Source organism: Mustela putorius, unplaced genomic scaffold, assembly GCF_011764305.1.
Source record: "Mustela putorius furo isolate JIRA1106 unplaced genomic scaffold, ASM1176430v1.1 tig00000129_pilon_pilon_pilon, whole genome shotgun sequence".
NCBI classification, from domain to species: Eukaryota; Metazoa; Chordata; class Mammalia; order Carnivora; family Mustelidae; genus Mustela; species Mustela putorius.
In genome coordinates, this window is record NW_025421290.1 from 11776926 (window position 1) to 11803783 (window position 26858).

A 26858-nucleotide genomic window follows, 5' to 3' on the forward strand; every position below is an offset into this window, starting at 1 on the left:
TAGACTAAGCTAATTATGGTGATCAGTCATAGGTTGAATTAGAGCTTTCCAGAGTAGCTGACTTCATTTTTCAAAATGAATCATCAAAAAGAGCAAAACAACTCATTTCTTAAAGATGTCAAAATGCAATTTTAAATGTCATGCGAAGTAATGGCAAGATGCTGAAGTGGGCTAGTCTGTGATTACTGCTATTTAACAGTAATTTAAAAATAAGGCGAGAGTGGTGTTTGTACCAATATGGCACCGAAGTAGTCAAAACCAACGCCAGTTAGATAATGAACTAGTTCACATTTATTAGTAATATATTTTATTTATTTTGTACCATTTTTCATGAAGTTTAAAGTGAGTCATGGTTATTTTAGTGAATATGATGTCACCTAGCTACCCTGGAAGACTGGCATTGCCTTTTCAAAAAATGACAGTGAAATGAAAAAAAAAAAAAAAGGGTTTTATTTACCATGATGCTCAGTGGGTGTGATAGCCTGAGTCCCCTTTTCTTGCCTTGTGATTTGTGATTGTCTCACCTATATTTCTGGGGACACTTGAAAAAAAGAAGAAGAGTAAAACAGATGCCAGAAAGGCTTGGTTTATTGCACTAAGTTCCCCAGAAAGTGCAGATTATCTTAAATTGTTCTGTGCCTTAACCAGCCTCTTCAGAGAGAAGTGTCTTTTAGCAATTCAGCAAATTGGTATTTTGTGGAAACACAACAAAGGCAGTGGCCCATTTAACCCCTGATGTTCCTTACTTTCACCGGTCTCATCTGTACCAGTCTGTCCTTGAACAAGACTAATCTAATACAGTCTGGAGGAGGGGGTATATCTCCAGGGTCAAGCAACACATTTATTTACTTATTGGATATCTGCAAGCACCAGACACATGCTAGGAACACAATGATGAATGGCACACAGTTCCTGCTCTCAAGGAGTTGCTGGTCTCCTGGGACCTTGGGCAAGTAGACTGGTAATTGCCACAGAGGGTGACCAGTGCTATCATGAGCATAAGCAGAGGCTTGTGAGGAATGGGGGAGAAGAAAAGGCTTTCTGAGAAAATAGGAAAAAAATCACACCATGAAGCTGAGGTAATGATTAGTCAGGCAATGAGAGAGGCAAAAAGAGTACAAAAAATAGAGTAGGTCTCGACTGAAGAATTGCAGGAATTCATAGTATCATGAAAGCCCAGATTCCAGGGGCCCAGAGTGGGTGGAATGATGACATGAGGCTCTGGAGCTGTGCTGTCCAATATGGTAGCCAATAGTCACCTGTGGCTCTTTAAATTTAATTTCAAATTAATTAAAGTAAATAAAATGAGAAATGCAGCCCCTTTGGTTGCACTGGCCATACTTATAGGGCTCAGTAGGCCCTTGGGACTACTATGGAGCCCTGGGCAGATGTACAATACTGTCTTCACCACAGAAGTTCCATTGGATGTGCTTCTCTTGAGTCAGGTGGGGCTAGCCAGTGGTGAACTTTGAACGATGTGCAAAGGTACTTGGACCTTATTCTGTGGAAAATAAGATGTCACTGAAGTGTTTTATATAGGAGAGGAGAATTATCTCATTTCTGTATTAGAAAAGCCACTCTGCAGGGCATGGAAGGAATGAGAGAGAGGCAAGACTAGAAATTAGAGAGGCCAACTCAGAGAGACTTTCATTCATTAGAGAAAGAGATAATGAGTGCTCAGAACAGGTTATCATAGTAGAGAAGTGTCTGGATTCAAGAACCATTGAGAGAGACAATCAACATGACTTATAGTTCAGATGTGGAGGGCAAGAAAGGCAAAAGTTAAGGTTCATCCCTGCTTGGGCAGCTGGTGAATGATGGCACCCTTAGCCTAGACAGGGAACAGGGAGTGAAAGGAATAGATCTGGAGAAGAGAGACAATAAATTCAACTTTTTTTTCTTGAACTGGAAGTCAACAATGAGCTATCCAAGTGAGCTTGCAGGAGACATTTGGATAGTCAGCCCTGAAGTTCAGGGGACAAATCTGGGCTGGAGATAAAGATTTTAAAAACCATCTTCACATGGGTGACATTTGAAGCCATGGGAGTAGATGAAATCCCCGAGAAAGAGAGTGTGGAACGAGATGATAAGAAGACCGAGCACTGAAGGTTGACAGTGATGAAACCAGTCTTGGAAGAGGACCCTAGAGAAGCAGCCAGTGAGGCAGATAGAGAACCAGGAAATAGTATGGGAGTCAAGTAGAGAGGATATTTCAGAAAAAAGGAGTGGTCAACATGTCAGGTACTGTTGAGCTGTGCTCTAACCCCTCTGCCATTTTTAAATGTCTACTTCCTATTAGAGATCTTTATAACCACTCTTATGTTCTATACTACTCTAAGCACGTTGGAAGTAGAGACGGAGTCTTCTCTGTCTTCACACCTTCATTTTTCCTAGTGTAAGTCTTGCATATAGAAGATTCTCTTTTGATAGTTGTTTAATTACTTCCCAGCTTTCAAACTTAAGGGACTTATTGGACTTAAATATATATATATATATATATATATATATATATATATATGGTGTGTATCTTTTTTTTTTTTAAGATTTTATTTATTTATTTGTCAGAGAGAGAGAGAGCAAGCGAGCACAGGCAGACAGAATGGCAGGCAGAGGCAGAGAGAGAAGCAGGCTCCCTGCCGAGCAAAGAGCCCGATGTGGGACTCGATCCCAGGATGCTGGGATCATGACCTGAGCTGAAGGCAGCTGCTTAACCAACTGAGCCACCCAGGCGTCCCAATATAAAGTGTGTATCCTGTACATGTGTTTTCTTATGCAACTTTCTCTGATGGAACAAAAATATTTCAGTTTCCAGTGAGGGTAAGGTGATGATAAACCCATAACTTAGTAGAGTCTCATGTTTTCAGGAAATTTTGCAAATTAGGGGCAGGCAATTCCCTCTAAAACAGAAGAAATAGAATAAAGATGAATATATTTTAATAAAAAATTTTTATTATGATTATTTACACCAGTTCCTTGATAAGCATATAAATGTAAACTTTTATCCTTGGCATGATTTCACCTATGACTTATCCAAATCCAGAATTAATACTGTCATTTGAGTGTACAGGTAGTGAGAAAAATTTACTATATTCACAGAATATACATACACGTGCATCCAAAATGGGTCCCTCATTAAGCCAGGGGTATAGACACTGTCCCATTGGCCCTGCTTCTGGTCCGCAGGTGTACACTAGAATCAGTGATGTCCTCCACATGTTCCTCACTCTTCTTTTCCTTCAGGCTGTTGATGAATCTCAGGGTGATTTCGTCCCACTCCTCTGGCAACAACATCAGCAGAAACCCAATGCAAATGACAATGGTAGCGGCCAGGCGGACGACATTGAAGATCACCTCCTGTTTCAGGAGATCCACAGCTAGGGAAGAAAAATCAGGTCTGTCACAGGCTAGGACTGATTCTAAGCTTCTCTGAGAATAATAACCACTGTCAGTGCCACTTCTAGAAATTTCTAAAGTCTCCCTTGTTCTTTCAACAAGGTGAATGAATGAACTTCCTTGACAACTCCGCTCCTCGCTTTCCTTTGTCCATATCATTCTATTGTTGCCTTTGTTTGCTTTCTGTTCTTCTCTCTAAGTCAGACTTATCCTTCAAGGCTCATGTCATCTCACTTAGTTGCCTCTGCAGTTTTATTTCTCGAAACTTCTCCTCTGCATCCCTTCACACTTCTCCAGATTCACTGGGCTGCTGAGGATTTTCCAAATGGGCCACGTTTGTTAATGCCTACATTTTGGGACCTCCTGTTCTTTTTAAAGAATTTTTAATGGAGGTGAAGTTCCTACAAATTAAAATGAATTCTTTTCACATGAATTTAGTGGCATTTTGTAGGCCACAGTGTTGTACAATTGCCACCTCCGTCTGAATCCAGAACATCTCCATCACTTCAAATTCAAACCCCTTATCCCTGAAGCAGTTACTCCCCAAGCCCTTCCCCAACCTCCCAATTCCTGTGTGGGAATCTGATGTTTGTTTCCATGGATTAACTTGTTCCAGAGATTCCATATAAACGAAATCACACCAAATGTGACTTTTTTGCATGTGGCTTCTTTCACTTAACATGACGTTTTTGAAGTTCAACCATGTGGGAGCATGTACCCGTACTTCCTGCCTTCTTATGGCTGAATGATAGCCCATCGTATCACAACTTGGTTATTGGTTCATCTGTGGATGGACATTTGGGTGTTTCCACTTTTTGGCCACCATGAATAGTGCTGCAATGAGTGTTCACATACAAGTATATTTTAAGGTCTCGTTTTCTATTTTTTTCAGCATATGTACCTAGTAGTGGAATTGTTGGTAATGCCCAGATTGTTCTATTTACATAGAATGCCCATTCCTTCTCATATCTCTCTCTTTTGGCTTCTTACAGGAAGCCCTCCTGGATGCCCCCTCCTGTGTGCTCCCAGAGCATTCATTACACACCTCTATCAATACAATTCTGTCTCTACGTTGTAACTACTGAATTCTTTTTTCTCCCTCTGTACACTACATGGTTCAGAGTATACATACAAACTCTCACCAGCATTAGTACTGTTCCTGACATGTCCTAAGTGCTTAGAAATGATTTGTTGAGTGACTGGATCCCTAGGTGAATGAATGAAATTCTTTGACAACTCCACTCTTCACTCATATTTCTTTCCTCCGGGTATCTGGTAGTCCCATGAGTCTGTCTCACACCATTTAGCATTTGCTAATAAATCCCACAGTGGGGTGTTAAGTTATTTCATATATGTTGATCTTGTTTTTACAAATTTGGTGTAAGTTTCTTAGGGGAACAATAATATCTTTTCCCCCTCCCTGTTTCTTCTACAGTTCTCCACACAGTAAAGGCTCAATGAGTACCTGATGATTAGGAGAAAGTTGGGTACCTGAGACTTGGAAAAATAAAATCTCACAGTGAGGACCGTATGGTCTTCCAAATCCCTCACTTTCATAACTTGCTCCATTGACACGTTTCACTATAAAGATCATCCTGGAAAAATAGCCTCTCTTCTTGTTCCCAAAGTGAGCCCAATTGCTTTCTCCTGTACATATTCCAGAGGGCCATCTGCTCGGCCCCCAGGAGAAGCTTCTGCTGCTCCCCACGGATAGTCTGATGGGGAGCCCACACCCTGAACGTTTCCTACACTTTCATTAGTGACGTGTACTTGAGAGTCCTCGGCTGGGATGCCTTTTGTTTCCACAGGACTTCCTCTAAAAATACTGCAAAATTAGGTTGTCAGGGAGATTACATGAAACCCAAATGATACATTTGGTATTTAATTCTAAAAGCACGACTGAGTAAAAACAGTGTTTATAGCTGCAAATTTTAAATCTGCTGCATAGTTATTCTGTTGTCTGCCACCTTCCCGATATTTAAAAACATCTTCCAAGGCAAGGGACATAATTCACAATTGTTCGAAGAAACCACTCAGGGTGTGAAAGGAACAGAGGCAAGAGATGGCGCACTTGTCAAATGCGACCGGTACCTGCATTTCCGGGGACACTGAGCACGGTCCCAATGGAGATCAAGATTGGGTATGTCAGCACCACGCCGACATTCACCAGGATGTTGAAGGCTGAAAAACACAGGAGGATACAGAGGATGAAGGCAAACTGATCTGCTGGGCTCTTTCCTTCTTCACATAATAGAACCAGTGTTTTTGCTAAACCTGCCTTCTACACAGTCCGCACCTTTGGTCAATTAATCCTCTAATTTGGGAGCCAGATGCACGAGTTTCTCGATTGAAGTAGTCTATTCTCTTTTCTCCTCTGTCACCTTGGCTGCCTGATCTCTTGCCAGTTGGCTGGCAAAGGGCGTTTAGAACAAATCCAAAGCAGTGAAACAATCAATTCAGGACACTGCTTATTAGCACTATAAAGGCAGGCTGGGGCCAGCCAGAGGTTGGGAGCAGAGGACTGTTTGAAGTTTGGATTTTTTTCCCTTTGTTACTTTGTTGTATGACGCCATATTCCTGGATAATGAAAAGGCTCTCCTGTTACTGCCTAAATGAAGCTCTATCCAAGGATGGCCTATGCTGTTTTATTTCCTTTCCCTCGTGGTGAGCATCATACAGGCAAATGAAAGTGTGTTCAGTGTAATGCACTGAACCCCAGGGCTCTTTTCCACATCCTGATTTGTGCACAGATTATCCAAGGGCAGGGCCACAGAACCAAAGGAAGGTATAACTAGATATATTTGAATTAATATTTTGGATCTTTTTAGTAAAATATAAAATAATCATCTACCCCCTACAAAAATGATCAAAAATATATGTTTTTGAAAGAAAAACTATGATAAAAAAGAGAAACAATGATAAACTACATAGCATTATTTTATTTCATTTCATCTCAAGTAGGTTCCACACGGAATTTGGGTTTTGTGATGGTTCCTGGCTAGGTTGATTTTGGCCAGGAAATTGGACACTTTTAATCAGGATGTTTGGGTCTTAAGAGATCAGGACCTGAACTGAGACCAAGACTCTGATGCTTAACCCACTGAGCCACCCAGGTGCCCCTACATAGCATTATTTTAATGGATTTCAATTGTGTTTCTTTTAGGGGTTGTTTAGAGAAACAAATATTAACAACTAGGAATGGTCCTCAATTCAGAGAGATCTGTATGTAAATGATTCAACCATACTGCCTATATCTCTAAGGAACCAAAGATGGTTCTAGAACTACTCCAGGACAGTGTTTATTCTTCTACTGCTATTTATAATCCCTGCCTTAATTAAGCCCACTAACTTTGTTATCTGGAGTCACTTGTACTTGGTAGATAGAGACAGTGGGTTGAACTTTCATAAAACATGGGCTCTTTCATAATTATTGTACAATAGTGGTGGCAATCAAGGCAGAGGACCTTCCAAAGTTAATAATTGTTTTTCCTTCATGGCAGAGCTACAATGGGAATGACTATTCCAGCCCCTCAACTCTCTCCGTAGACTCAGGGAGTCAAATATGGCACACTCCAGCAAGTCAGGAAGGTATTCAATCCTACACAGATTATGCTAATCTCCTGTACTGCTCTTTTATCGGCTGAACTGGATTATTTCAGCAGATTGAAAGTACTGGTATTTGGGTGAGAACTGAGCCCTTCCCACTCAGCAAAAAACAGGTGGCTTCACTGAAATGTGTTGTCTGTTTTTAATTAGTTCTTTAGGTAGAACACTTACTCATTTTTCTGACAACCTAAGGACAAGGATATATAATTCAATATGCTATCTGTAGCATGAGGCCTCGCCCAAGTTTCAGTGGGACACAGACATGTCAGGTGAATGGACCAAGCCAAGGGACATATGTTGGTGAAGGGCTACTTTGCAGTAAGTTGGAGATCATGCATACACAATTTTGACCAGGAAATTATCGAGGCACTTTTAATTAGGATGTTTGGGTCTTATGGAAATACTGCTATTGATTTCTACTCAATTTAGCAGAGGTTATGAAAGGTCATAACTACATATCTTTCGACTTCAAAAGTAGAATTCAAAGATCAACAATCAACATTTGATCCTTTTCTGGTCTCACCCCCTGCTTAGGGGCCTGGGCCAAAGTAGAGAAAAGATAACCCAAGGCTTCTGTGGGAATGAAAACCAGACCAATGGTTTTCTCCCAGGAACTGCAAAGCTGCTTCGGATTATGCCACCTTGATAAAAGATCAGCTGAGGGTTGGCAGACATCCCGCAGGTCAAGTGTGGTGGGAAAATGGGGATCAGGCAGAGGGGGCTGTCCTTGGGAAGGGTGAAGACAGAGGAGCAGAATGAAAGTTATTTGGTTCTGAGTAAAGGGACATTGAGTCATGTAGTCAGTGCTGTTGTTCACAGGCTTAGGGAGACAAGAGTGGGCTCATTATTTTTCAGGCTCCTTTTACAGTGGGTGACAGAAGCAGCACAGCTGGAAAGTCACAGTCCCCTGGTTGCTCAGGTGCAGCTGACCACCCTGAGTCTGGGGAATTTGGAGAGAGAACATTAAAAAGACTCCAGGTGATTTTTTCTTGGTCACCGACTAGGCACAACCTACTTGGCAGGGTGACCAAGTCCAGTTCTGCCTTCTCTTGCTTGCTGAGGGCTTCCTATCTCAAATTCATTCTCCATACACAGCCAGAGCTGGCTGACTAAAATGCAGATGGGAGCCTGTCACCTCTGCTTAAAGATTTTTAAATGGATTTACTCCCTTTAATGGGTTTCCAGCTCCTTCATGACCTGTTTCTTTCCAGAATGTCATTTCCTTCTTTCCTCCCTATTCTTCCTGCACTTGGTGCTCCAGCCATTTTGATCCACTCTGAGCACCTTGAATGTACCATCTCCTCTCTCCCTCTGCCTGGTGCACCATGCTATGCTGGAACACAGTGACATCATACAGGACAACATGAAGAATAGACAAGGCTGTTTGAAGCCCAGTGGTGATCGGAGTGGTCTAGGCCTCTAGCTCACACCTTACTTCGTGAGAGATATACCAGTTGAACATCTCTGATCTATACAAGCAATAGCCTGCAGAGAACCTTCTGACCATTAGCCAACCTTAAGTAAGTTCGGGAAACAGAAGACAAAGGTTCCCAAGGGAATAACCCTACTATGTTCATTTATCTAATCCAAGGAAAGGTCAAAAATGATGTAGGGAATGGAAGGCAAAACCCAGGGCCACTTACCCAGCCACAGCCCGGCCATCCCACAGAGATAGCCCCACGGCAGAGCTGCAAATGATGACCAGTGCTCTACCTTGGTGAAATACAGGATGACCGGGGTAAAAGAGATGAAGATCAAGTTGAAGAAACCCAACGTGGAGACAAAGTGTGCTGCTTCACCGAAGTTGGCACTTCCAAGAAACATCTTGAACAAGACCTTGGATTGGGAAAGAAACTCCTTAGCCACACAGTTAGAGACTTGGCTAGAGCAGCAAGGCAAGTTCTACACAATGAACTGACCAACTCAAAGTTTATCCTCTATTTCTTCTTACCCCACCGTCTCCATGACAGTAAATGGGCCATTGAGATAAGTAAGATGCCCTGTTGTCTTCACATGAAACAGCAAATGCCATAAAATGAATTCCTTACGATGTTGGAAACAACTGCAGGCACTGTGTTAACCACCATCAGGGATGGGTATAGGGTGAATGATAACTAAGCGTGTAGACAAACCCAGGAAAATCTAGGGCTGAGATGCCGTCAATTCTTCCCCTCAAGGATGGGATTCATTTTACCCATAATCTGACAGATACCAAAAACTAAACTAGACAGAGAGACGATCATTATGTTGTTGAGAGATGTAATAATGATGCCTTGGGTTTATAAGCACTTTTCTCTCGGAGCTTAACTTATTTTCACAAATACTCTGTTTATTCTCCAGATTAAAAAAAATTTTTTTCTGGATATAAATCTGTGTACAGAAGAAGGTAGCAAGGAGATATGAATGGCCAACATAAAGTCACATTGGGCTGAGGAGGAGCCAGGGGTCGAGTTGATAGTTCTTGGCTTTATAACCCTTCTGCTTCCTATATTAATCCTCAAACAACATAGAACAAAGCAGATCTTTCCGACGGCGCACATTTGATTTTATGCGTGTCTTCAAATGTTACTGCTCCCAGGATGAGTACATCTATGACATGGTCAGGAGAATTCTCTCGAAAAGACAGCCATCCCAGTCACATAGCAATTCCATGTGTTGCTTTTAATTTCAACTGAACTTATTTTTTTTCTCTTGAGAAACTGAATCAAGAGAACTTGACCACGTGCTGTTCTTTGGTCTCATTAGACACTTCAGAGGAGTTTCAGTTGGGGGCCAGTTAGACACTAATGGCAATTGAGTGAAAACTTGTCAAGCCAGTCACAGAATCAGTGGGCCAGGAAATGTCAATATGGAAATAGACTCAGTGCCCTCGGAGCCCGGAGCCGCAGTGTTGGTGAATAATCAGAACAGGCACTCAGGAGGGATGCGAAGGGCGTTTCCTGCTTTTCACAGAGCATTTTCTCATTGAAACACCAAGAGAGGTGAAAGTGGAACAGTGCCTTAGCTACCTCCTCAAAGCTGGCTCTCAAAAGTGGCAGCTCCAGCAGAGAACGAGTGGTAAGTACATAGGGCAGACCCAGAGTATCCATCAGAGAGGAAAGGAGGCCCTTCGTTTCACTAATAACAGAAGTTCCTGTGGCTTCGGGTTAATACGTAGCAGTCAGCTCACGAGTGACAGCTTCTTGTAATTTTTAACACCTCATTGGGTTAAGGTAATGACTGTAGGCAGTTAACATAAAGAACCTTAAAGAGAGGAGGGGGTCCTTCTCAGCCCCTGCTGCAACTGGTTGATGACTGTGGACAGGCAGAGGTGTGGAGCATGGGCTTTGGAGGTGGCCAGTCAGAATTTAAATCTTTCTATCACTTCCTGGCTGTATGCCCCTGGGCAAGTTACTAATCTTTTAAGCCTCAGTTTCTTCATCTGGAAAGTGGGGGTAAGTGCCTGTGCCTCAGAAAGTTGAGTCAACACAGGTGAAAACTTCTGGCAAGTGCCCAGCATGTAGCAAGTACCCAGTAAATGGTACTTAGTCTTATTTAAACCATCTTTTTTTTTTTTTTTTTCCTCATGCCAAGACTTTCGTTGTCCTGGCTTCCTTTATTACTTGAGTTTAAGCTACGAATGACAGCCAATGACATTAAAAAAAGGCACAACATACCTTATATAATGCAGATGTAGAGGCTGAGCCCACTGCGAATGCCACACCTATGATCGAATCCGTATGGAAATTATCTGCATATGCCATCATGACGATGCCAGTAATGGCCATGATTGCAGCGACTATCTGTCAAATAGAATGCAAAGAGATTAAAAAAACCCCTGATGCCTCCATATCTCAGGGCAAGCAATTGAAGACTTCATGAGAGTTGCTAAATGCTTCCTCAAACCCAATTACCTCTCGTACATCTCTGTTTCAATGCAGGAAGGGTCAGTATTAACAAGAAATCAGTATGCTCATGAGACATCCAGACAGAGAATATAAAAGCTGCTCACATTCTAATTAAGAGCTAGTACTTGCAGTTTAATCTTTTAGCTCAACTTCTTAGAGATTAATACACATGTTGGTGAAATAAATTTAATAGGATTTCCTAATCCTCCAGAGCATTTTTATCTACAGTGTATTCTTTTGCTTCAAACAATTCAGCATACATTTTCATCTGCTCCTCAGATCAATGCATGATTTTGAAGATTGACACATAAACAGGACTTGATTAGGTAGACATAACATTGGTGCAGCTAAGAGACAAAATTTAGGCCAAGGGGAAAAAAGGAAAGCGTGCCATCTCTCCCAGTGATTTATAAGGAGGGAGTTGAGTTTGCACTGGCCATTAGTGTGTCAAATGGAAGCTAGCTCTTCCTTTGATTTACATGCAAATTAACCACAAAAAGATACACTTATCCCATTACTCTAGAGCATTAACTGTATAAAGTGAAATATTCATCATTTGATTAAAATAATAATGTTTAATATAAATTGATATGATCCTGGATCTATTCAAAACAGGAGTCCACTCCCTTAGTGAAATGCTGATTTGCACCTGTTTCTGAAATTATCTTGATCTGATTCCACTGGAAAACATTTCAAAGCTATAGTAAACAGTACAATGACAGCCCCTGGGATGGGGAACAATATGTCATTTCCTTGTGAAATAGTCTCACTGACTTTTTAACCAAGATGTATGTAACTTTGCAAGAAATATATAGGCACCTGGCGGTTAACTTTGTTAAGGTTCAGTTCTGAGTATTCCCAAATAAATCAATTCCTCCAAGATAGCTCTTCTGCATATGTGACTTTTTTTTTTGGCACCTCCGAATATTATTAGTGCATTATTTATTACAACAAAATGGAGCTCTTCAACATGAGACTGTAGACTCCCTCCAGGCCAGTGAAGAGTATGATAGCGATGACACATAGAATTTAGATGCTACTAAAGCAATTCTTTTGTTAATGACCACCAAAAGCAAGTGCACTGTTGGTTTCAGTCTTAGCTCCATACTAAACATCCTTTATGAAAAACAGCAGGAGTACTTGAGAACAGATGCTGACATGTCAGCAGTGAAAAACCGTCTTCATAAAGCGTTTTTCCAGGAGGCTGCTTGATGGGAGGCGTTTCTCTTGCTGAGTGAATATCATATTCTGTAAAGCTCCCAGGCATGTGTTCTAGTTAAGCTTTGCCTCTCACTAGAGGGAATAGAATCTAATACACACACCACGAGGTGTCAAGGAAATTTTCCAAACAAGAAGTAAGAGACTCATAAATAAACATGGGGAGGGCGTTATCTAGACCTGGAAATTCTGTGAGGGCGATCATTTTCTTCAATTTGGGGACTTATAGTACAGCCCAGGACCTGCAACGATCCTCTGAGCAGTCTGATTTCAGAGAAATGAAAAGGCACATTAGACACTGGCATTTTCTGATTTGCTTTCGTGTTTAAATAATGTTCATGGGTCAAAGTATTCAGGTCCGCAAGCAGATTTCCCTCCTAAGACTGAGCTTGTAGGACAATTACGTTTGAATCAATATTTGTTTTCTTTCGGCCAAGTCTCAGTTGTGTTTTCTTGTTCAGATCAAGAAAGGGTTATTAGAATACAGTATTAATCATAATGAACTTTAACATGATGTACTGCTTCATATTTAAAATTATTAAAATTATTCTATAATACATAATATCTGGGTTTATGCAGTTAGGCGTAATATAGAATTCTAGGTTTAGGGAACTGGGAAAACAAACAGTCTATCCAAAAAAAAAAAAAAAAAAAGGCAAAAGCAAGAACGCTGTCTGGAAAGCAATGACCATTTAATACTATTACCCCCCCAGGGTATGGCTTCAGTTAGAAGCACTTCCTTTTCTGAGTCAACATTTAGTAAAAATATATACATGTACTATGTCTATTATAAATTCCCAAGATAGGAATTGGGTATGGACAAAGATTATAAATTTTATAGCAATTCAAAATTACAACTGCGATGAGCCTTTTAAAGAGCTCCATTACATTTTATATTCAAGTGCTTGTGGAAATATTAGCTGGACCACTTAAGTTGACATATCAATTATAGCAGGGTCTCCTCCAATTGCCTTCATGGAGAGGAGCGTTTTTCACATTGGGGGGGCCGACAGTGTAGTTAGTTAAGTTCTCAAAGCATGAAAATCTGAATGTTTGAGATGTTAGAAAAATTCTTCTCTATGGTATAAACAGCAATTTATAGGTGTTATAGGTTTCCTGGGAGGAAAAGATAAATTAAATTATTTTCCACATTTTTAATTTAAATTTCACAACTATCTAACAGAACAAATTTTCTGTGGTTCTGTTTTAAGACATGTTCGATGTGTTTCTTATCTACACAGCTGGAACTCAGGGAAGAGAGCTCAGTAATTCTAGGAAATGCAGGGAAATGGCTGTGGGTGGGTGGTGCGGGGGAGGCTTAGTGGAGTGGTCATTCAGATGATCCCAGAGTGGCTTTCCTTGGCACCACTGGCCAACTGCAGAGTAGATACTTTCTGAATTTTCAGAAAACAAATAGTGTAAGCACAAATCTGAGTCACAGGTATTTTCAGAATTGATCAGTTACCGAGGAAGGATTCATAGTCTGTTCTTTTGAACAAAAAACACAAAATGATTCTTCTTGGGCTTGGGACATGGGACATGTGCCTGCCGGAAGCCTGTGCCTGAAATCCTGGGTCAGAAGTGCTCCTATGTGCACACCTACACCTACATAGGGACAGCGCCCGCCCCTCAAATGCCTTTGAACATGTGAGCATCCAGATGAGGGATGCTTCTGCTGAGAAGACACCATCTCATGTGCCCTCTGTGGCTCTCCTCCCAACCTACACCAATTCCAGCCCTATAACCAACCAGAGTGTCTAAATAAGACAGAAGACTGACTCACCGCTGCCATTCCCTGAATCTGGTTCGGGTGAGCATGTTCGTAACCATAATGACCACAACAATGCCAAAGCCTAATTTTCAGCTTTGGGAAACCTCTTGGGCCTCTCATGTCATGGTGTGCCCACCTGGGGCAAGTACCCCGAGGAAGAGGATTTTGTTAGCTCATTTGCCCAGCATATCTCTTAAGGGACATTTCCTCCTGAGCCAGCTGCCTTCCTCCACGGGCTCAGCCCCCTCTGAGAGCCTGCTGTCAACATTCAGAGCTAATCAGACGGGCACCATAAGGCTGGCTGAGTGTGTTCCTCAAGCCCAAAGATGGCTCTGGAGGTAAACATTCAGTAATGTCACTGTGCTATTGACCACATGTGACCCTGCATGAAAGCTAGGCTTCTGTCCCCTCTCAAAGGATTCATCTGTACACATAAAAGCTAGAGGAACATCTGGCTTTTGGCTGTTTTCTTTTCTTGTCTCGTCGTTTTATTTATTTATTTATTTATTTATTTATGTCTCAGGCCTTCAAAACCACAAGGGTCTGGCCCTTCTCTTGATCTCTGTGAGGGTTCACTAGCCTCATTACATTCACTGCTTCCCCCACTTACAAAATGGTGCCCAGAATTATTATTTGCGTAATGATACCAGCTCTTCTAGGGTTCAGCATATTGAAGTGAACCTTTAATCGCTTCTCTTTCTAATCGCAACTGAAATAACTTTCCTTATTTTGCCTTAGTGAACAGTGTTTCTAAATTTGGGTGAGCATGGAGGAGCTCCCCTGACTCACAATGGATCCCTGAATAGCAAGCCTACAGCAGCCTCTAGCATGGAGACCCTCAAAGGTACGCTGCTGGCAGGGCTGTACTCAAGTCCAAGACTAAATGTCCAGCTGAAGGTGGGATACACATTAATAGCTTGGCTGGTGAGAACTGCACTGATGATCATTCTTGTTCTCTTTGAGTTATTTAAATAGAGCCCATTTTCAAGGAAAACCAAGGCTATGCAGAATCCTTAAGCTTATCCACATGCTACATCTAAGGTTCCATGAAGGTGAACCATCTGTTTTCCTCAGATCCAGTGAAATTGGACAAGAGTTGAAGTGTGAGAAATGAAAGAAGTGGGCAGAGGACAGAGTATAGCCATACGGATTGTGTGTGTGTGTGTGTGTGTGTGTGTGTGTGTGTGTGTGTGTATGCACGCGCGCAGAGGGTGCCGGGGGACAGACAGTTCGAACCAAGTTGTGCAGACCCCCAAACCAAGATTCTCACCCGCCACCTCTCAACACACATCTATTTTTATGTGAATAAAATCCATCTGAAAATGATCTCCAAGGGAGACCAGGACAGAAAAGAGGGAAAGAACGGCCAGATGGAAAAACTAAAGGGTGTGTCTGGAGGATAGAGCAGATCTATTGATGGTATCTTGTTAAGGGGTTACGGATTCCTTGCGGGGGGTAAAATTGGAGAGCATTCCACTTCAGCTTTCTCCCCCTGTATTCACGAATTTTTCTCTTGCCAAGAGGGGGACGATAAGGATGAATGCCAGTACCCATCCTCTGCTGCCTCCTCCAGGAAGCATGAAGGTTCTGGATAGAGGATTTTGCACGGCCCACGACTACACAGTTACGACATAAATGTCAACCAAAGGCAGGGTGGAAACCAAAGTTTATCTTGACTCTTCTCTAAATGCATAGTATTGGCACAAGTCAGTAACAGCCTAGCTCCAGTGTCCTGATGTAGGGCACTCTGGAGCCCAATTTGAATTCAGAGAAGTGCAGGTTAAGCAGCGAAAGATTCCGTTTAACTGACATACCCTAGTTGGTCCGTGGTAGATCTTGGAAAGTGTCCAAAAGAGCCACAGTTTGGAGAGTTAGCTGCATAGGACCCAATTACAGCTAGAAAAATATGTGCATGTCAAGCCAAAGAGACACAAATTCATTTCCTAAATCTGCTAAGGAAGTTTGGGGTCTGCTGAACCATTCGCCACCCTCCACTCAAGCAAATTTAAAAATGAAAGAAATTTTCAATTAACAGTTTAAAAAATAAGAGAGGGACAAGATCTAAAAGATGAGTTACTTTTCAGATTGGACTGCAATCAATACCAGTGACAGAGGAGAAAATCCCCAGCCAGTGGTTCATTTTCTTTGAAGAGAACTTTTTTTTTTTTTTAATTAAGGGGCTTTTCAGGAATTGAAGAGCTCTAGCTAAACAAGACAGGATCTTAAAGATGGGAAAACACCCTACTTCAAAGCTGCAAGAGCTGGATTCTCACCAACATTTGTGCAATTAAAAAAAAAAAGGTCTTTTTAAAAAGTTTACTAATTTCCATGGGATGGTCATATTATCAGCTGTAATCGACTACTCATGAAAGAGGTTTTAACACACCAATATTTACCAGCGAAGTGGCTGAAATGATTTTATGATAGCAAACTGAATGTACAACAAATTACCTTTCCATTGATAATGCAATCAATATTCTAAGGACACAAATTATTAATAAGTTATTCATAAAACAGAATTTGTTTTCCATGAGCAATTACCTTGTGCCAACTGGGGCTCCAGAGAAACACATGTTAACTGATTTTATAACTTAAAGCATCCTTCCTTCTGTCTAGAGTGTCATTTGGATGTGAAAAATAGAAATAAGGAATGTGATCATCTTAAATGCGAGCATCCTTTGGGTCAAATGAAAATTACAATCCAAAAGCAATCTATCTCTAAACTTCTGAAGCCTGAGAGTGAGTAAAATATACAAATTGTAATCTGATGACCGAAAGCAGCACTTGAACTATTTAAAAACAAAACAAAACAAAACAAAAGACTAGTCCAAGTGAGGTGGCCTGCACAGGCACTAATTTGATCTGTCTGAATGTAGGCAATGAAAATGGCATTTACATTGTCCGTGTTCTGTGAGCTCTCCTTTAATTTCTCAGATGACCCAATTACACATGTTCTCAATATGTCTCAGGAAAAAACAAAATTGCTGAGACTGTCAAAGGCAAAATGCTGAAGATGTTGTGGTTCTTTTCCTATCCCATGGCCTGATTACACGCATCATCAAAATTATACCTTCGCCTGCGTTGGTGGTATAGTGGTGAGCATAGCTGCCTTCCAAAATTATACCTTGACGTTCTTCTGGAACATGGCATTAAACACTTCCTCATGTTTCCCAGTAAGGAGCAAAGCATTTTGTGGTTTGTAAAAAGAAAACTATATGACTTCCACCATGCTTGACATTTATGTTACCATTTTGCTATCTATGATGTCTTACATATGTACTTATTAACAAATATATACAACTCATTGGATATGTAATGATTTTTTTTTTCCCCTATTGGGTCTTACTACTTACGGATGCTGTAGTAGTTTTCTAAGGCTGCTGTCATGAATTACCACAAACTTGGTGACTGAAAACAACAGAAATTTATTCTCTCACAGTTCTGGAGACCCGAAGTTCAAATCCAGCAGAACCATGTTCCCAACAGCAGCTCTGAGAGAGAATACATTCCTTGACACCTCCAGGATCTGGGGGCCGTCCCAGGCTTCTTGGGTTTGTGGCCATGTCACTTCACTCCGATCTCTGTCTCTGCGCTCCCATTGCCTTCTTCTCTTCTGTGTGTCTCTCCTGTGTGTGTCTCTTATAAGGGTATCTGCTATTGAAATTAGAGCCAACTAAATAATCTGGGATGATCTACTCTTTTCATCCTCCTTATGTTAATTATGTCTGCAAAGACCATTTTTCCACATAAGGTCACATTCACAGGGTCTGGGAATGAGGATGTGGACAACTTATTGGGGACCACCCTTCCACTAGAGATGCCAATTTTCGAATAGTGATGGTCTGTAGTCTCTAGGCAGATTTCCTTAATGTGTGATTTAAATAGAAGTTACACAGCTGAGTTTTTGTTGCTGTTGTTGTTTTTTAAATCTCAAGTAAACACTGAACCTCTTTTGATAGGACATTTTGCAAGAGTAAGTACCCTGTTTAAATGCATTCATTCACTCTAATACAACTGATTTTCTCATTGGTAAATCTAATAGTGAAGGTATTGATTCCCTTTTGGTATTCAGATGCCATTGAAAGGGCAGAAAAGCCCCTAAATCTCTTCTTTTTCCCTCTCTTCTGGCAAGGCCTTCTAAATTCTCATGCGTAATCCATGGTGATGGCAGATAGAAAAGAGAAAGATCTCATAAGCATGAATTTATGTAGTATATCCTCAAATATCACTGAGTTTTATTTTGTCTCCTGCATTATTCTAGGTGCTACAGACAGAGGCAGAGCTGGCTTCATGGACATATGACCTTTGCAGATGCATAGGGTCCCATGATTAGAAGGGCCTTGCCCTTGGTTTCATGCTGTGCTGTTGCTATGTTATTTAAGAAACAAAACAGATCAACATAGGGGAAGGGAAGGAAAAATAAAATAAGATAAAAACAGAGAGGGAGACAAATCATAAAAGACTCTTAACTCTAGAGGACAAAGAAGAGTTGCTAGATGGGGGGCCCATGTGTGTGAAGGGGGATGGGTTAAATGTGATAGGCATTAAGGAGGCAGTTTTTGTGATGAGCACTGAGTATTATATGCAACGATGAATCACTAAATTCTACGCCTGAAACCAATACTACACCGTAAGTTAACTAACTTGAATTTATTTATGTATTTTTAAATTTAAATTCAATCAGCCAATGTATAATATCTTATTCATTTCTAACTACCTTGAATTTAGATAAAAACTTGGGGGAAAAAATAAAGCTGCTTTAAAATTAAAAAAAAAAAAAATGGAGTGGTCCCTGTGTTTTCATTTAGCATTGGGCCCCACAAACTATGTAGCTAATCCTGAATGGAGCAGTAAGCAAATACAGGGATGGTCCCTGCTCTCAAGGACCGGTCAGGGTACCTGATGGTAAGCAGTCAGTACCAGTGTTCTCCATATAAAAACATTAAACTTTTTGGATGGCAAATCTATGTTAGATGGTGGAGAGTGTGGTACCACAACTGGGGATGGTAATGGATCATGGCCTGGTTCAGGGTTTCTCATCTTGTCTTCTACCATAGCTTTCTACTTCTGGTTCATGTCAGGCTTCAGTTCTAAATTTCCGAGCAACATCTCCCAAGATACAACCAGAATTTCCTATTAAAAAAATGTTTTAAGGGTTAATGGATGTCATCAACTTTCTCTCTAGTATTCATTTCAGCATTTAAGGGGCCAGAGACCTGATATCATTGTAAGAGGAACAATATTTTGATAGAAAAATATGTTTCAAATCCAGTCTTTGACTTCTCTTTCAGAGAATAGCAAGTGTGTGATGTTTATCTTCTGGGAAAAGCTTTCCATTTATACCTCTTTCTAAAGAATTATGTTCTCAATATTTTCATCACGGTGGCGTGCTGTGCCAGGTTAAACGAATGAGATCTGGCTCCTTAGAGCTGCATGGGTTTCAATCAATCTAACCTAGAACAAGAATATAAAATGATTTTTTTTTTTTCAAATCCATATTACTTCTGAAAGGAATAAACTCAGAACTGAAGTGGCTGGTGGAAGTTTAATATGGTTCAATTAAGGATTTGTTACCCCAAAGTACAAATTGTTGCTTTTCGTTCCATTTCTAGATTAGTCACCCAAGATACAGAGCTACTTTTAACAGCATTGTGCCATTACCAGTGACTTTAATTACTGTTTGGGAACCTTATCTACTTACACCAATGTTAATTAAATCCATCTTGGGGTCGGGGGGAGGGAAACCATGAGGGAGTTGTCCCAACATATGTTGATTGAAAAAAAAAAATCATAACCTTTAAGGTGGCTAATTTTCTCAGACCCTTCTTTCCTGAGGACAGAAGGAATTGATCACACCATTAATTCTAAAAAAAGAACTTATTTTCCCTGGTCTGTTTCTGGGCCTCCTGTTGAAATCAGCTGACTGCCCAAGGGAGAGCCTTTCTTTATCCTTTCATGATACTGTAATTGCCTGCGTGTCCTAATGCATCTTCAATTTCCAACTTGTACTCAGAACCAATGGGGAAAGTTTGACAGAAATTCCATGATACAGAGGAGCTCTCCTGATGCCAAGGATTTACGATCATAGGCGGCCTCACACATCAAATCAAGTGTGCCATTACCCTCACTCCCATGAACCTGTCTTTCAGCACGATCCACGACAGCAAGAAGACAAAGGCTTTGTTACAACAGAACAGAGCAGAGACATCCGTGGCTGTCAGCTTCTTTAAAGCCAGTAAATACAGGTAATTAGTCAAAGTCCATAGAATAGAAAAGGGAGCAGTTCTTTTAAGAAAGAGCTTCAATGTCAGACCGTCTTCACCAAAAATCCGGCTGCATTCCCTAGGAAAGAAAAAGAGGTTAATTGTCAGGTACTAATTGTGACACATTTTGGGTTGTCTAACTCTTGACAGACATTTTCTGGTAAAAACACAAACACTCAACACCCATTGTTCATCGGTCGAACTTACTTACTTGCCTACCCAGGGCTCCCACCTATGGAGCGCAACGGGGGGCAAAGGGCTCCATGGACAAGAGCCCACGTCCTCCAGGTGCAGAGCTAGGCCCTTTCCTACCTAGATATTCTCTCAAGATGGCTGGGGCAGCCAGTCTGCTGCTGCTGAACATTCTCAGAGAAGTCTGGAGAAATCCAGAAATGAGTAGTTTCTAGGATTACCAGCTATTAGACAAGAGAGAAGACTCTTTCCCAAGAGGGTGACTACAACAGGACCAAGAGGGCTGCAACTGTGTGAACAGGTAGAGACAGCTTGCAAACCCACAAACTGTGGAGAGCCACACAGTTGGGGATTTGATTTTTCCTAAGGGGCAAGACCTCTTTTTAATGTATCTGCCCAGTTGACTAATTTGGTTTTCCTTTAGCATTTCTAAGACAGGAAAAAAAAAAAAATGACGAAAGATTCTGTGATGACCCCAAACTGGTAAAACAAATAAATTTTAAAAAATCAAACTCAGGTTGTATGTATATACATACATTTGGTTGCTTTGGAGGAATTATCTGAATTTATTGTGTAAAAATAATCACTTTGGTTAAATGTTTGCTTTGTTTGATTTCTGACTAAGCTGATTATTTAACCAAAGGTGCCATTTTATTTTATTAAAGATTTTTATTTATTCATTTGACAGAGAGAGAGAGAGAATAAGCAGGGAGAGCAGCAGGCAGAAAGAGAGAGAAGAAGGCTCCCCACTGAGCAAGGAGCCTGCTGTGGGGTTCAATCCTAGGACCCTGGGATCATGACCTGAGCCAAAAGCAGATGCTTAACAAACTGAGCTGCTCAGGTGCCCTCAAGGGGCCATTTTAATAAAAATGTTCAAACTAGTGATACAGACAGGCAATAATGATGTGATAAAATAACAGTGTTTGTCTGACTATGGACTGAAAACAGACTCACCATTGGGATAACTCAGCTTGATTTTTTTCCATGCAGTTGTTCATGAACATCCAGGCATTTACTGGGCAACTATCCTGTGCTAGGCTGTGTATTTTCAAGAGTAGTATAACTACCTTTTTGAAAGCAACAAGCTACTGATGTTTGCATGGTTATAATGAAATCTACATGGTTCTAGCTAGTACTAGCACCATTTCTCCTCCAGCTTTTTCTGAAAAGAAACAATTGTGCCCCAAAGTTTTACAAACCAAAATCATCTCTAGCCAATGTTTGCCCCAGCATATGAAGCAACTTACCCTATGGAGGGCCACATGGAGGGAGGGAGTGACAAAGTGGTGAGGCTTTAAGCACAGGAGTATGGCCTTCAATGTCAAGTCTCACGGAAAACACTGCATCCAAGCAGCGGAGAATGCTGGGAATTGTAAGCCAGCGAATCCCAGGAGGTTAAAAATGCATAATGTACACATAGAAACCTGTGTAACAGTTTTACTTTTGATGCGGGAGACAACTAAAACAGAAGGATTTTTGTAAAATAAAAATGCAACTTCCCAAAAGTAATTTTTAACCTGAAAGAGACAAAATCCAAGAAGGGGTAAGATAACCTAAAAACAAAGTATTTTGTAAAGTAAACAGAAATCACACCTGCTCAGGGAAATGGAGGGGCATCTCTTAAGCCCCACAGCCATGGAGAGACACTGAATCAGAGCCACATACATACCAAGCAGCAGTTGGCACAAGGGATCCTATCTCTCTGTCCTCATAAAGGGATCTGCTCTGTGAGAAAGTCAGCCAGGCAGAGCTGGAGCTGCTAGTCACGGGCTCATCCTGACATCTACAAGTGCTAAATGGCTTTTGAGATACACATTGATGAAGAAACACAACAAACACATTTCTAAGGAAAGGACTTCTTTTCATATCGCTGTCCCTGGCCAGGGAGGGTTCTGCCCTCCCAGAGCCCACTGTCATGCTGGGTTGAGTGCTCTCAAGCAAAGACTTTGAATGCAGGAGAGCACACATTCCCGCAGGGAGGCACAGTGACAGGGAGAGTTTTCTTCCCCAGTGTGGGGGGAGGGGCAGAGACTGTCCTCCCCGACCCACCGTGTTAGCTTCCGTATTGGTCCCCTCTTTTTCCCTTCTCTGCCTATCAACCTTCTCCCCGTTTGTCCCTGCCACAGTAGAACTTAAAAATGCTCTCCATTCAAATGCCTGGTCACGGGGGTGTAGGACCTTATGTTATTTAAGCATTAAGTGCTCAGAAATGTGAAAATTCAGAGAAAGATAGGATGTCTATAGATGAGCAAGTAACACTGAGTCTCTCCTTGGGATGATGAGATCAGAATTTCTAGGCATTAGGCACTGACAGGTGGCAAATTTGGACAGAAGTTAGAAGCTGGGGACACTAGTAAATTAATTATGCTCAACATTGGGGCACCTAGGTGGCTCCATCATTCGAGCGTCTGTCTCTCGATTTCGGCTCAGGTCATGATGTTAGTGATAAGAAAAAGAACTGAAAATTCTTTCATACCATTCAAGAGAAAAGAAGAAAATAGTCAGAGGATCTGATGCTATGGGACAAATTCTGTTTCCAGTCTTACATACTAACTCTCTTCTCCCCCTTGTTCTGCCATGAGAGCTCCGGGAAGTGCCTTCTTGGCAGATGGTGTTAATGAGTCTACAAGGAAAATAAGATGAAGGATCTCGGAATTTTCTGGCAATGTTTACCTCTCCTATGGAGGGGCCCTCTGGAGAATATTCCTTTCAAAGACCATGTTTTCTGCTTGACAATTGCAGCTCTTTGATTTGGTTTCAGACATGGCCAACTTCAACCAACTTGCACTCACAGGTGGAGGTGTCCTGCCCAATCACAGGTTTCGATAAATTCGGAGTTAGTCAGACATAAGGGATGTGGTGGAGATGAAGTTGATTCCCGAAACAACATTTCTGTTAGCAGCAACCTCTTGTAAATGTGTTATCTTAAATAAAGCCAACTTGGCATGCTTTGAGGTGTTCTGAGGTACAACCTCCCATACTAAACTCTTGTTTTTATCAGCATGTGTATCTAAACCACAGGAGCATTGGAGTAGAACATTCAAGCTATGGATAAGCCATTTTCAAACAGGGAGAATTCTAGTTTGATACTCTTGTTCCCTGAAATTGCTTATGATATATTGTTATTAAAAAAGACCTTGTGTCCTAACTTCGTGTCTATTTGATGGGAATCAAATACAAAGTATCCTTAGCAATTACAAACAGGTATAAGGCTTATTTCTGTCCTCCAAACCAGAAAACATTTATTACTTTTATATAGATTTTGCTTAATTTTAATTGAATAGTCATGGATACCGTGGAAAATCAGCACACAGTGTAACTTTAATATTTTTGGCTGCTTCTAAGCTGGTGAACGAAAGTGGAAGTTGAAAATAGACTCTTTGCAGTTCGTTAAGTTTTTAAGAATACTCTGTTAATGCATCTTTTCAGGAAGTATGGGGCAAGAAAGAAAGGTGATTTTGGCTTCTCCAAGATGAGTTTGTTGTCATTCTGCCAAGGAACAGTAAGTGGGTGTAGAGAATTGTCCCTCTCCCACTACCATCCACTGAGGTCTTGACTACTGTTTTGTCTCCATGATTAGAGTGACTGTCCTGGAAGTTATTCCTTCCCTCTAGGCCTTTCCTCTTCGAGAAGCTGTCTGTCAGCAAAGGTACTTTGACCCAAATGCTGCCTTTTGCCTGCAATCGAGTGCTGGGCAAGACTGGTCCTGCCAGCTTCCTGAGCTCTCTAAGATGGGGCTGCAGAAGCCAAGTTTAGCACAGAACAACTACTAGAACCGTGGCACTACCAAGTTCATACCTGGTGAACCAATAGTGAAAGTCCCATGTGCTCCCAACCAGCAAAGAACAGCATCTTCTAAACCTCAGGGCTGACCTGCCTGGGTGGCTCAGCTGGTGGAGCATCAACTCTTGGTTTTGGCTGAGATCATGGTCTCAGATTATAAGATCGAGCTCTGTGCCAGGCTCCCTGAGTCAGACTCTCCACTTAGTAGGGAGTCTGCTTGAAATTCTCTCTCCCTCTGCCTACCGCCCCACCCCCCAACCCTGGCCAAAAATAAATAAATAAATAATCTTTAAACCATTAGGGCCAAACTTCCTTTTTTTGTGAAACCAGATCATTTTATCTGCTTAGGTACCACAGTGTCCCAAATATTGAGCAAATATTTTTTTAAATTTTTTATTTTTTATAAACATATATTTTTATCCCCAGGGGTACAGGTTTGTGAATCACCAGGTTTACACACTTCACAGCATTGAGCAAATATTTTTGTAACAATTAATCTTATGAAGACATGTTCTTTTCTGGGCTTGAGCCACTGGGGTATTCCCTTAAAGCATGACTTTCAGAGATAATTCTGGATTTAAATCTGGATCCTGTTATTAGACCTGTGTGACCTTGGACAAGTCATTCAACTTTTCTAAACTTGTTTCCTCTTGTGTTAACATAAGAATAATAACACTGCCTTAAAAGATACATGTTACCAGCAGTGATGATGAATTAAGATAAGATCTACAAAAGCACCAGCACAGTGCCTGGCATGTGACAGACATTCAATAATTTTGTGCCGGTGGCGGAGGGGGGGGAGCTGATTCTCTTTCTTAGTGCTCATGTATTCATTACCAACCTTAGATCCTGGCTTTCCACACTCCTCTAGTCAACTCAGTTCATCATGCCACAGAGAAGAAATTATGCAGTTTCATAAAATTATTTTAAAACATCTTGCACTGGCCCTTTAACATGAAACCTACCTGAACTTTTTCATCGGAGATTGTTTTTCTTGAGCGGTGGCCAGATGACCGGAATAATAGACTGGGAAAAACATAATGTTCCAGTTTGTTGAAAACCAAGTCATGAAAAATGGACAGTAGAAGTTCTTGTAAGTAATTTTTACAATCTGTGTGGTTCCAACCCAAGACGATGACACTGACAAGATGATCAAGAGTCCCCAGACAGCCTTCAGAACCATGGACGTGCAAGACTGGCAGCGAGCCTTGATTCTGTTTTCTTGGCTGCTGTTCTCAGGATGAGTCTGTGTTCCATCATCCCCTGAGAACAGGAGAGGAATACAGATGTGTGGAAATCAGGTTATAGGACAGCAACCAAAGAGGCAGACAGTAGTATCATCAGGGTTTTGCTTTTTTACCATCATTTAAAGGGATTAACTCTGGCTCCCTTTCTCTCCTGAATCTTTGCTCTGTAAGGTACAGTATGGATCTTGACCCCTACCCGTTGTTAAGGTCATGACAATGCTCATGAACTTGGTGGATGCTGTGCTGTTCTTCCAGGTACTCTAATCACTTCTTCATGAAAGCATTACATATCTCAGCTCCAAAGACTTCGACTTGGCCACATGACCTGCTTGGTCTAATCAAACATGAACAGAGAGATGTGAAGTAGGCTGCCTCCCAGGAGAACTTTAAGGGCATCACAAGGTCCCATTAACCTCTCCTGCTCATCTTCTCTGTCATTAGAATAGAAAAAGCCAAATAGGAGTTGCCCTTTTAGTCTCTGTGGGGGAATGAGCAGATCCCAGCCAAAGCAGCCCTGTATCCGCTGACATGAAAAGTAAGTGAGAAATAAGTATTTGTTGTTATAGTCTACCAAGGTGGGTTCCCCCCCACCTCGAAACTGCAGCAAAGCTGACTATTAAATTGAAAAGCACTATGTCCCAAGAACAGGGCAAATCCTAACTACACAAAGTCATTTCCCACCTTGGAGTGAATTACAATTTAATGTATTTCTGGGAGCACAATGAGTTCTGCTTTGTATTTGTACATTTACTAAGAAAATTTAGTAGCATTTTTTTTACATTAAAAATAGTCAAAATTCTCTAAAAGCGACAATCATAAAGGACTTCTTTCTTGATAGAGAAACAAATTCAACACAATAAATTTATGCACTTGTTGGGAGGTTAAAAGGGAGAAGTCACTGAGTCCCCAAGCTGAGATCCCAGGTGTTAGAATACCAAGGGAAGGGAGACAGAATTGTCTGCAAGTTCTCTCCTGTCTCCAAGCACCTCCTTTGAGCACAGGGTTTGTCCAAGGAGTTAAGAAAGTGGTATAGGCTGCAGATTGTAAGTGGTAGCGGATGGGTTTCTTACTTTCTCTCTCTAGAACCTACTCTCTCTCCCACTAAATGTGGTCCTATTGCTTAATAAGCCAGGTATGACCACCCCCCTGGGGTAAAAACTTTCACCCAGGTAATGCTTTCTAATATAATTATTTGGGAAGGGAGTAGCAAGCCTTGAGGGTGAATTCTGAATTGGGGAATATAAACCGAGCAATGACAAACACAGCAATTACTGTATGACTTCAAAGTCTTCTGAACGGTACTGGATTCTCAGGGCCTAAGCCTCTAGAAGATGAAAACTGGTCTTCTTTTATTTATGTGTTCAGCAAAATCTTATAGAGATCACCAGGAGCTAGTTAGTTATTTGGGTCCTAAGGGTTCAAAGATGAAAGACCTGAGCTCATGGCCTAGTGGTAAACCAGAAAACACATCCAAAATAGTGTGTTAGGGCCAACAGAA

At 41.3% G+C, this 26858-nt stretch overlaps 1 protein-coding gene across 1 annotated transcript in view; it reads right to left on the reverse strand.

The window, feature by feature from the left end:
• Window positions 1-2970: 2970 nt before the first annotated feature.
• SLC35F4 (solute carrier family 35 member F4) overlaps window positions 2971-26858 on the reverse strand; it is a 231207-nt gene continuing 207319 nt past the window's right edge. Inside the window, exons 3-8 of the mRNA XM_004738844.2 lie at window positions 25079-25376; window positions 19998-20217; window positions 10656-10781; window positions 8643-8835; window positions 5485-5574; window positions 2971-3374 (exon numbers count right to left, since the gene is read on the reverse strand). Of these exons, the coding sequence (XP_004738901.1) occupies window positions 3133-3374; window positions 5485-5574; window positions 8643-8835; window positions 10656-10781; window positions 19998-20217; window positions 25079-25376 (1169 nt within the window). The 3' untranslated portion in view covers window positions 2971-3132. The remainder of the gene's footprint in view (window positions 3375-5484; window positions 5575-8642; window positions 8836-10655; window positions 10782-19997; window positions 20218-25078; window positions 25377-26858) is intronic.